The sequence below is a fragment of the Astyanax mexicanus genome, chromosome 8 (assembly GCF_023375975.1).
Source record: "Astyanax mexicanus isolate ESR-SI-001 chromosome 8, AstMex3_surface, whole genome shotgun sequence".
In the NCBI taxonomy this organism is placed as follows: Eukaryota; Metazoa; Chordata; class Actinopteri; order Characiformes; family Acestrorhamphidae; genus Astyanax; species Astyanax mexicanus.
The window spans coordinates 58398683-58411417 of NC_064415.1; the positions used below are offsets into that span (position 1 = coordinate 58398683).

General features: G+C 39.3%; 1 protein-coding gene across 4 annotated transcripts in view; it reads right to left on the reverse strand.

Moving 5' to 3' along the window:
• The window catches only part of tnr (tenascin R (restrictin, janusin)), a 164591-nt gene that overhangs the window by 18757 nt on the left and 133099 nt on the right, over positions 1-12735 (reverse strand). For 3 of the 4 annotated variants that reach the window (XM_022677745.2, XM_022677746.2, XM_022677744.2), the window contains 5 exons: positions 10406-10672; positions 6258-6377; positions 6038-6181; positions 1444-1563; positions 204-347 (listed from right to left, as the gene is read on the reverse strand). In XM_022677745.2, the coding sequence (XP_022533466.2) occupies positions 204-347; positions 1444-1563; positions 6038-6181; positions 6258-6377; positions 10406-10672 (795 nt within the window). The remainder of the gene's footprint in view (positions 1-203; positions 348-1443; positions 1564-6037; positions 6182-6257; positions 6378-10405; positions 10673-12735) is intronic. The other variant, XM_022677747.2, reaches the window with a different exon arrangement.

Here is a 12735-nt window from a genome sequence, read left to right on the forward strand (position 1 = left end):
ACTTCAGTACAGAACAGAACTTCAGGAGAGCAATTTTATCTCCAGCAATTACCTGCATTAAGAAATTTCCTTTATTTTTGCACTCAGGCTCCTGCTTTTATATTATTTTAATACGATTTACCCAACAGTTTACAGCAGCAGCAGCTGAAATACGAGTCGTAGTATTAATAACTCAGAGATACAGCTGGAGGCGCTTTACTTACGCGTGACGAAGTTGGAGATGACGGTGCCGCTGGTGAGAGGGCCCTTGGTGGCGTAGAGAGCCACTGAGTAAGCAGTACTGGGAACCAGCTGACTCAGCTGATAATCCTGTTTATTCCCGTCTACCAGCACCGTATCCGCTGTTACTGCAGTCAGGGGAGAGAAAGAGCCGTTAAATATCAGTATACAACCAGCTCAACCAATCACAGATCAACAACAGTTCCCCACAGTTGGCTTCATGCTAATCGTATACTGCTAATTGGGGCTAATAGGTTTTAAAAAATGTTTTAGTGCTAAATGCTTAGCAACCTGTTAAACTCTCCTACACCTAAACATCACTGTATACACTTATAACTCACAGTGGGTCCTATTTCAGTGATCTATAGGCGAGCTGTCAACCGCACACAGTACAGCTTCATTTATGGGCGTATGTCAGTGTATCTTTGCTATCGTAACGACGGGAAAAGTACACCTTGAGCTGCTCGAAATGAGCAAAAGTCATGTACTCTTAATTCTCTTAATTAGTAATGGGTGTGGTTAATTTTGTGCGTAACATGAAATAAACCAATCAGAGCGTCACTAGCTCATCATTCCCTCTTGCACTCTCTTTCTATCCCTCTTTCACTTTTTATCCCGCTCTATCTTGTCTGTCACTCACTCTTGCTTTCGCTCTCTCTCTATGTCTCTCACACTCTCTTTCTCTCTCTCTCTCTCTCTTCCTTTTAGCTCTATCTGTCTCTCACTTAATCTTTTTATCTCTCTCTCACACTCTCTTTCTTTCTTTCGCTCTCTCCTTTTCCCTCTTTTTCCCTTTTTATCTCTCTCTAACTCTCTGTCACTCACTCTTTCTTACACTCTCTCTCTACTTTTCTCTCTCTTTCCCTTTTTATATCTCTGTTACTCACTCATTCCTTTGCTCTCTCTTTTTTTGCTCTCTCTTTCTCCTTCTCTCTCTCTCCCTCTTTATCTCTCTCTATCTCTCAGTCTCTCCCTCCATCCCTCTCTACCTCTCATTCTCTCTCTTTCTTTCTCTCTATCTCTCTCTTATGTCCTCTCTCTCCCTCTCTTTCGCTCTTGTTCTCTCCCTATTTATCTTTTTCTATTTCTCTGTCTCTCATACCTTCTTTCTTTCACATTCTTTTTTCCCCTTCTCTCTCTCCCTGTTTTCCTCACACTCTGTTTATTACACTCTCAATCTCCATCCTTCTCTCTCTCTCTCTGTGGGTGGTGGTGTGTTCGTACCCTGGTTACGGGTTAGTGTAAGGACGTAGTTGTCGACACTGGAGAGCGGTGGGGTCCAGCGCAGCAGCGCCCCCTGGGGGGTGACGTTCAGGGCGGTCAGCTCCATCGGCATGTCCATCGCTGAGGAAATAAAGACGTTTTAGTATAGTTTACTACACACACACACACACACTTACACACACACCCTGAGCAGCCGAGCGCTGAGTGACTGGCAGCAGTTCAGTGTTTCCCTTTGATTGTGTTTGTGAGAGATTTTTTTTTTAGAGAAGGTGTAAAAATAACTCGTCTCTGCAGGTTGAAGCTAATTTGTTTTGATGATCTGCCTGGAGAAGATCACTATTTCCTTAATTAGCTGAGAATGGGAGGAAAATTATACAGTCAAATGTGCTCCTCACTCCCGAATGAGCTGCGTGGAAGTGGATAATGAGAAGGGTTTTATTTTTTTGTTGTAGTTTTGGCTCAGTTTCCTGATTCTCTTCCATCTACCGGTAGAAAAATGCCACCTTTTCAAATCACTTGGCCGATTCAGCTAAAGGGCCGATTACATAATTATAACAGGAGCAATAAAGAAGAAAATATTTCTGTACTGCCGGGTGAAGGGCCGGCCACTGAGCTCTCCATTACAACTTCGGTACATAAAAATCACAGAAAATTATCCAGACCTGAAGTTCCTCTTCCTTTCAATCCAGTGTTCTATAAACTTCAGCATCTCTACTGTGTTCATGTGTCTCATAATAAAGTCTTTGGTTCAGGAGATTGCCAATTCGAATCTAATTCATGTAGCTTGCCATCAGCTGCCGGAGCCCTGAGAGAGTACAATTGGCTGGTCTTGCTCTCTCTCTCTGGGTGGGTACAGTACAGTAGATGGCGCTCTTTTGCTCTTTCCCCTCATCACTCCTAGGGTGATGTGGATCAGCACAAGGCTGCATCTGTGAGCTGATGTATCAGAACCGAGTTCTCTCTTAATTAATCAAAGGTTGGTTAGTTTTGGGCGTGACGTGAAATAAACCAATCAGCGTGTCACTTTAAGAGCTATTGTGACGGTGCAGCTACCTGGACGTGTTCAACAAACTCTTCTCAGCAGAGGAAACTGAGCTGCTGGTTGACGCTGTGAAGGAGCTCCAGCAGCTCATTTACGGGAACAGCAATGTTATTTTATTTACTATTCTGTTTATTGTTGATGTAAATGTTGCCAAGATAGCGATGAACATCTGACTGTTGGCGTCTGTCTAGGTTGTATTCAGTCAGTGGAGCTCCTGTGTTTTCTGTTACCAAGATAAACCAAGCAAAACTCCAGAAATGTACCTGAACACACCTCATTTCCAGAACGCCCATCAGTGATATATTCAGAAGCTCTGCTGCTATTTAAACGACGCAGCTTGAAATTGTAAAAAAATAGACTGTTGGTAGGGTGTAAGACAGCGATGAGCATCGTGACGGCCATTGATAGATAAAAACTCCAGAAAAGCAAAGAAAAGCACAACAAATCTGCAAACGCTGCTTTATAGCTTATCCTGAAGCGATGCTTTTCTGACTGTTTTAATCTTTTAACTCTTTTTCCTTCATCCAGCACTTTTCCCAGCGGAGGATCCAGCGGTGGTTCTGTTCTGGGCCCATTAGGCAGATCTGTGGTTCTGTTTCCTCGTACGACTCGGAGCTCAGATGAAGCTCTGCAGACTGCAGCGCTAGTTTAATGAGCACCTCCCCTGTTTCTGAGACGCTCTCCTGGTCTGAACTGCTTTAACCCTGTTGTGCTATTAGCTAAATGTGGGACATCTTATGATTTCAAACCGCCATGAGAAAAACTGCTGCCGCTCAGTGAATTCTAATGAAGAGAGACGATGCTTTAAGATAAACTTCCACATTAAAATAATACAGTGGAAGAAGTTAAGTTAGGTAAGATGTATTTTTGTATGGTTGTTTTTCTCCTTAAACCCTGTTATTCAACACTCAACACATTATATATAAAGCTGTGTAAAAAATAAAGAGAGCCCTTCAGTTTCTGAATCAGTTTCTCTGATTTTGCTATTTATAGGTTTATGTTTGAGTAAAATGAACATTGTTGTTTTATTCTATAAACTACAGACAACATTTCTCCCAAATTCCAAATAAAAATATTCTCATTTAGAGCATTTATTTACAGAAAATGAGAAATGGCTGAACTAACAAAAAAGATGCAGAGCTTTCAGACCTCAAATAATGCAAAGAAAACAAGTTCATATTTATAAAGTTTTAAGAGTTCAGAAATAATCAATAATTGGTAGAATAACCCTGGTTGGTTTTTAATCACAGTTTTTTTTTTCAAGCATCTTGGCATCATGTTCTCCTCCACCAGTCTTACACACTGCTTTTGGATAACTTTATGCTGCTTTACTCCTGGTGCAAAAATTCAAGCAGTTCAGTTTGGTGGTTTGATGGTTTGTGATCATCCATCTCATCATTTTTAAGTTTAAGTGTATATACTGTACATATACATATATGTTTTAAATTAAGATTTTTCTGAATGTACATTATATAATTTATTTACAAAATGATTTTTCTTAAGTACTATACACTACATAATTAATATAATCTACCCCAACTTAAGCAGAACACAAAATATATGATAGTATATTATTTTTTTGTTATATCAATTTCTTTGCATAATAATTCTACTTTGAGTTTGATGGTCAGGTGAATGAAACAGTGAGTGAGTAAACACAGTGTAATCAAAATATTCAAATTTAAAACATAGTTCTTATTTTGTCTTTTAATTTTTTGCTGATATAAATATTTGCAGGTCAAGAACTGCTTAAAAAAGTTTAAACAGTTAAGGTTATACCTCCACAGTAAGCTGTGAAGCGTTCTCAGTATAAACGAACGGCTCTGGAACAGAGGAAAAGTGATAGGCTTTCACTCAGGAAGTGAAGCTTAAACGCAGACGTGTTGATTTCCCCTCTGATCACAGATTTCATTAGTAAATTTCAATTTCTGCTGGTGCTGGGTGACTGGCTGGCTCTCAGAGGGCTGGGTGAAAGATGATACTCATCTCAGAGCAAATGATGCGCATCACTTTCCTGCTAGGAACCGAACAGCCGCACGCTTTCCATATGAAATTAAATGGCTGTGACAAACGGAGTGTGATCAGAATATACGTTAGAGTTTCAGAGTACCTTCAGTAATACTGCCGCTCACGCCGCGCTCCTCTAGTGCTACGCTCATAACCCTATAACCCCAGAAATATGGGGACGGGTATCTGAGAGATTAAGGATTTAGTCCAGCAGAGTCGGTTCAGGTAAAGTGATAAACCCTTATATAGTTATAAATCCCTTTATCGTACTGCAGGTCTAACAATACAGACCATCTATATGAGATTATCACTATTATACATTTACATATGTTCACTGCAGTTTTAAATACCTCACTCTACCTTACTCTACTTCACTCTACCTCACTCTACTTTACTCTACCTCACTCTACCTTACTCTAAACTCACTCTACTTCACTCTACTTCACTCTATCTCCCTCTACTTTACTCCTCTAAACTCACTGTACTTCATTCAACCTTACTCTATCTCCCTCTGTCCCTCTACCTTACTCTAAACTCACTGTAACTCACTCTACCTCACTCTACCTTACTCTAAACTCACTGTAACTCACTCTACCTCACTCTACCTTACTCTAAACTCACTCTACCTCACTCTACCTTACTCTAAACTCACTCTACCTCACTCTACCTTACTCTAAACTCACTGTAACTCACTCTACCTCACTCTACTTTACCTTACCTTACTCTAAACTCACTCTACCTCACTCTACCTTACTCTAAACTCACTGTAACTCACTCTACCTCACTCTACCTTACTCTAAACTCACTGTAACTCACTCTACCTCACTCTACTTTACCTTACCTTACTCTAAACTCACTCTACCTCACTCTACCTTACTCTAAACTCACTGTAACTCACTCTACCTCACTCTACTTTACCTTACCTTACTCTAAACTCACTCTACCTCACTCTACTTTACTCTACCTTACTCTAAACTCACTCAACCTCACTCTACTACACTCCAAACCCACTGTACTTTACTCTAAACTCATTGTACTTTAAGCAACCTTACAATCAATCTCGCTCGGTCCCTCTACCTCACTCTACCTTATTCTAAACTCACTCTACTTTACTCTACCTTACCCTAAACTTACTCTACCTCACTCTAAACTTTTGCTACTTTACTCCATCTTACTCTACGTCACTCTATCCTCATTATACTCTATTTTGCTCTGTCCCTCTATCCTCACTCTATCCTCACTGTGCCTCACTTAACCTTACTCTACCTCACGCCACCTTTCAAACGCTATAACCCGAGTAATATGGGGAAAGTTATCTGAAAGGTGAAGGATTTAGTTCAGAAAAAGTCAGTTTGAGTAAAGCTCGTACAGTCCTTAAGAATTTCACACATTTTATCATCCCTCCATTCTTTAATTCTTCACTGCAGGTTTTAATAAGTGTTTTATTAAGTAGCATCCCCAAGTTAAACATGATTTCACGGTGAGAAATAAGTGAACGTTCAGAAGATGTGTGTTTTTAACTGTTAGAGAAGGGTGGGTCAGTACCTGTGAAGACGCTGGTGCTGATGACTCTGCTCTCCTGGCTTCCTCGAACCGCGTTCAGCTGTATCTCGTATTCTGTCGCCGGGTGGAGGCTGGTCAGGGTGTAGTTACTCGCCTCCTTGTCTATGACCACGCTGTCCACTCGACCTGAAACAGCACAGATACAGCAGCTTCAGAGGATCTGCAGGAGCTCACAGCGGGGTTATACTGGACCTGGACGTACCTTTAGCAGACTGGTACGACATCTTGTAGTAATTGAATGGAGCGAGAGGCTGGATCCAGGATATGGTCACTGAGTCTTCTGTGACGTACGACACCGTTATCTCTCTCGGAGGATCCATACCTGCAGAACACACAGATCACCAATTAACCCTTTCAACTCTAGACTGTTTTGTTGTGTTTTTCTCCGTTTTTGTTTTCAGTTCCTCTTTCAGGTGTTATAACACAGTAATTATATCAGACAGACACATGCCCTGATCTCTTTTACTCCAGAAGACATACGGCTGCTCAAAAATATCATCATTTAAAATGTAAAAGGAAGCAGAATTGTTATATTTTCCATGTTTTGCTAAAAATTTTACCAAGCGCATGTTTTTTTTTTTTATTATTTATTTTTGAATGTATAGACTTTAAATATATTCCCACCTAAGATCTAATCTTTTCAAAAATGTTTAGACTAGAGTGTTTGAGTTATAAATCATAAGAATATTGATGATTTGAGTTCATTATATGGATTATTAATTATTACTTTGACAAAATACATGGAGAAACAGCATCAGGTGGATTTATTTATTTTTCTTGATAATCAATAATCACACCTCTAGGATACATGTAGAAAATTTTGTGTATAAGGACACACAAAGAAAACTACAATATATACAAAAACATAAACTTTTAAGTCATAAATACAATTTTAGTTTAGTGTGCAATAAGTGAAAATATTAAAAACTATATAAAGTAGTGCGCACACCATACCTAGCTTTAGTTTGAGTAAAGCAGGTAGTTTCACACTTTTGAGACTTTATTTACTGATATTATTTGGTTTAAACATCATATAAATATGTTTGAAGCACTAAAGGTAAATAATATTGGTTGGGGAAGGAGATTGTTTTTCTCTCAATGGGTTTCTTGTAGATTTAGCTTTACTGCACTGGGATGTGATCATTATTTTTAGAAAGAATAAGCTCCGCCCTTTTTAACCATATATGGATTATGTTTATGTGTGAAGAGATCCCTGAGGAATTCCTGAGTGTCTTTAGAAAGGTAAAATACACTTACTTAAATTCTTAGATATTTTTTGACATACTGTTCTCTATGAAAATTTGAGTAAAAACTGTGTAAACTGTTTGGCGATTTGAGACATTCTCTTTTTATCTCACATATGTATTAACAGTGCTCCAAAAACAAGGCCCACATACTCAAAAACACCGTTAAGCATTATGAGGTTTATATGCATTATGTTGTTTATCAGAAAACCTTTTGTGAATTGTTTTCTGAGTGTTAGTGAGGTAAAGGTAACTTGTGAACGATTTTATGCTCCATCAGGAACACTGTGAGGTTTTTGCCTTTTAAAAGTCTGTAAGAGAAATAAATATATTGACTCTTGACATTAATGAAGACCGAAACCATTAAAACAGACATAAAGCCGTCCACACCCGCGCATATTCATTAGACTAATGCATTCAATTCACAGAGTAGAGGTGGCAAATCGTAAAGCAGTCGCCGGGCCTGCTTTAAAAGCTTCCGGAATAAAAACGCTCCACGCTAAATGAGTCGTGATTATTCATATATGCGTGTCTTAAATCATTATTCATTCAGCTGAGCTCCAGTAAAGGCCTGGAAAGCATCCTCAGTATTTAAATGATGTTTACTCAGTGGAGTGATGGGGAGCGGAGAACCGTGTTTTTAGACAGGTTCTAAACACCCTGCATCTCCTCAAACCCCTGAAACATCAGCTTCACTCTCAACATCTGCATAATGCAGAACTGAAACAATGGAGGAAGAGAACAAAAGGAAAAGTGCTGAATAAACAGCAGCTCTAAACACAGACAAACCTGTTTACTGCTTTATTACAGCTGAAGAGCTAACGGCTCCTCCCCCCTCCCTCACACAGCACTCGCACATTATCACAATAATCACAATAATCACCGCAACAATCATCAGTCATCACAATCATCACAGCTGAAGAGCTAACGGCTCCTCCCCCCTCCCTCACACAGCACTCGCACATTATCACAATAATCACAATAATCACCGCAACAATCATCAGTCGTCACAATCATCACAGCTGAAGAGCTAACGGCTCCTCCCCCCTCACTCACACAGCACTCGCACATTATCACAATAATCACCGTAACAATCATCAGTCATCACAATCATCACAGCTGAAGAGCTAACGGCTCCTCCCCCTCACTCACACAGCACTCTCACATTATCACATTAATCACAATAATCACCGTAACAATCATCAGTCATCACAATCATCACAGCTGAAGAATTAACGGCTCCTCCCCCCTCACTCACACAGCACTCGCACATTATCACAATAATCACAATAATCACCGTAACAATCATCAGTCATCACAATCATCACAGCTGAAGAATTAACGGCTCCTCCCCCTCACTCACACAGCATTACTAATCACCTACAAACGCTTCAGATATAATCACAATAATCACAATCATCACAGCCATCACAATCATTACAACTGAAGAGCTAACGCTTCCTCCTCCCTCACTCACACATCACTACTAATCACCTTCAGACCCTTCAGACATCATCACAATAATCACAATCATCACAGTCATCAAATCATTACAGCTGAAGGGATAATGGTACCTCCTCCCTCACTCTACATGCAACACTACTAATCACCTTCAGACCTGGGCATTATCACAATTATAACAATAATCACAGCAACAGTTAAAATCATCACAGTCAAAATAACAACCATCACAATCATCATAGTCATTACAATCACAGCAATCACAGTCATCACAACCATTACAGGCATCACAGTCATCACAATCACCGCAATCATCTCAACCATCACGGTCACCACACATATCATAATCACAACCATCACAGGCATCACAATCACAATCATTGCAGTCATCACAATAATCACAGTTATCACAAACCTCACCATCAGCATAATCATCACAGTCATCATAATCACAGTCATCACAACCATCACAATCATTACAGTCATCACAATCGTCACAATTACTCATCACAGTCATCAATCAGTGAGAGTGGGTAATCAGGTATCTGCTGGGTGATGGAGACGCCGGGTTGGAGCTGCTGGTGATTCAGCTCCACACTTTTCCTCACACTGTGATGGATGTAATTATGAGAGGATTACACACGGCTGCATTAATTACCACACAAAAGTCTGGAGAAGAACAGAGATGCAGCGGTGTGCAGGAATCCTAATGAGCTGTAATAAATTCATTCATTATTAAACACAATTATTAATCTACAGTTACTTTTCTCTGGTCAAAATGAGCATTTTTTACTGTGAGCATCCCTCTCCTTCAATCTTCTACTGGCTGAACTCTGCAGTAGAAATTTTTCCCAACAACTCCTCATGTCACTCTCACTCTACCCTCTCTCCACCTCCAATTTCAGTTCTTCCTCTGTTGCTGCATCCTGGTAATGGAGTGTGAGTTTATTGTTTTTCAAAGTGTTTTTACAGATATTTCAATGTTTTCATGAAAATTCAACAGTACAAATTAAATTTTCATAATATTATTGCCTAGTAAAGTTTCTTATAGAGTTCTTTACATAGAAAGATCAAATACATTTGCTAAACTTTTTTCATTTGTTATTACTGTTATAATAATACTGTTATCTATAAAAATATAAGTCAACAAAAAGTAAGGGTGGGCGAGAGGGCAATCTCAATCTCTCGATTCCAAGGCAATGTGTAGACCGTTGTGGAACTCAGACTATACCAACTGAACCTGTTCTTAAAGTATACAACCTTGAAAATAGCACATTAACCCAGTTGAAACAGTAGTTTTTCACTTAAACTTGAATAGACTTGAAGCACCAGTTGTTCTGTCCATTTCTTCTTTTTCTTCTGAGGCCTGGCTTGATACTGACCTTAACACACACTATTTCACAGACTTGGTCCTGTACAACTGCATTAATAAAATTGGTGAGTAAAAGCATGGTTAAAAAGTGAGTTTCACCAAGCTCCCAAGTGTCTAGGTCATAGGTGAAACACCACCGAAATAACGTAATTTAATATTCCAAAAAAAACATAATTTAAAGCACAAAAATAAATCTCCATTGCTTTGCCTTGAAATGAAAGATACATTGTGCAGAATAATAAGCTGATTGCAGGACGGCGGTATCAGCGGTACCTGTGACGACCAGGCTGGCGATGCGGTCGGAGGCGGAGTCTCCGTGGACGGTAATGAGCGTAACGATGTACTGTCGGGAGGGTAGCAGGCCGGTGAGGACGGCGCGGGTTTTGGAGCCGTGCAGAAGCAGCTCAGACTCGTCTCCGGAGTCCAGGCTGCTGTAGGTGAGTCTGAAGGCGTCGGCGGGCGGAGCCGGGGAGCTCCACGACACGCCCACAGAGTCCGCCGTCACGTCCGAGAAATACAGCTGAGTCACCGGACGAAATCCTGAAAACCAATCATCAACCAGTGACTTCTGAGCTTTAGACCCGACTGCAGCCAATCAGATCACCTGAACACGAAGATCTGAGTCTGAGACGTCTGTGATTGTGGAGAAATATCACAGATATTCACTATAAAAGTCAATAAATTGACTTACTGAGCTAACAACTTCTGCTAACTTTTGTGAAAACTATAGTTATAGTTATATATAATAATTATTTTTCATATGAATAAAACAAATTAAAATATTAAGTCTCACCAACTTAAAAATGCACTGTATGTTTTTGAGTTGGTCTAATTTACGTTGTACAAAATATGTTGTACAAATATTTTTGTTAATTTATTACATATTATTTATATATTGTCAGTCAGCACTGAAATAAGAGAGCACTTAAAAATGATGAGTTTCTTTGATTTTACCAAATTAAAAACCTCTGGAATATAATCAAGAGGAAGATGGATGATCACAAGATGCATGAAAACTGAAACTGTGATTTAAAACAAGGATTATTCCACCAAATATTGATTTCTGAACTCTTAAAACTTAATAAAGTTTATTGGTTTGATGATGTTGCTTGATAGATTTTTGTTTCTAATGTAATATTTTTAATTTCACAGACTCGTCTCAGACCCAGAGCTGGTTCAGAAGTTCACAGTGATCTACAGGACGGCAGCAGGTCTTCAGAGATCCTCCTGCTGCTGGGAGGAGGAGGAGGAGGAACTTTTGGCTGATGTGAGAACTCTCTGAGAGAAGCAGCAGAAGCAGCAGCAAGATGAGTCAGGATGAGGAGCGAATGATACGGAGGAGAGAATGCAGCATCTCTCTCTTTCTCTGAGCGAATGAGGAACTTGTGAAAGTGTGAAAGCAGAGGATGGAATGACGTGGGATGACGAGAAAGAAAGAACGAATTAATGTTGATAAAAATGTTGAAGTCTTTGCAGCGACGCCAGAAAAAGAGAGGAATCAGGAGAAGAGTCTGAGTCGATGATGAGCAGAGGAAACAGAAACTTCTGTCGGATAAACCAGGAATCAGAGCGAGAGAATTTACAGATGAGTTAAAGAGAAGCAGAGCCAGATGGTGGAAGAACCAATCAGAAGAATGAACAGGACGGAAATGCCAAGAAAAAAAAATCAGGTGAATACAGGTAAAATTACACAGATCAAATAAACAACAGAACAAATTATAACCCTGAATTATATTTAGTTTAACGTTTAATTTTTCATAGATGATCAGTGAACTTTTAAGCCCTATCCAGAGAGGATTAGTTTCTCAGGGGGTTCTGGGGTACTTTTATTTTTTATGAGCGTCCTCTGTGATTTTATTCCTGTCCAGATCGATCATGTTCTTCTTGTGTTTTTGTGTTTTTCTTCTACTGTTACTGTTTTTCTGAACTCCGTGCTCCTCCGCTAATTTTAATCCCGTCCGGACTCACATCTCTGAGTTTCGTCTCCTCGTGTTTAATAAAATAGCTTAAATTTGTCCACCGTAATTACACTTTGGGTGCGCCACGGTTTTCATAGAGATCCACATTAAAAACACAACAGCAAGTGGAAATGGAGGAGCTACTGAACTCCACAATGCCATGTGAACGAGAAAAAAGCCTAAAAAAAAATAATCCTGTCCAGATAGCAAAAAAGTAAAAAATGTACAAATAAAAAAAATAAATAAACTGCTAAATGTTATTAGAGTTAAAGATTTAGATTAAAGGACGCCACAGAGTTAAAGATAAGTTAAAGAGTAATAGAAACTTAAAGTCTTAAAGCCAGAACCCAAATAATCTAATATACAGATTAAAGTTACTTTATTGCAGTAATTCAGCTCAAAATGTGAAACTCATGTACTCTATTATATAGATGTATTGCACATAACACAGGGATCTATTTTAATTGTTTATTTAAGTATTTTATTGTTGATTGTTGATTATGGTTTAAAGCCAATGAAAACCCAGTAAAAATCAGTGTCTCAGAAAATCTGAATTTTATATATTAAATGTTAAGACCAATTGGTACTTTTGTTTGGCAGTGTGGGCAATGTCAAGCCAAGTCCTGCTGGAAAATGAAATCCACA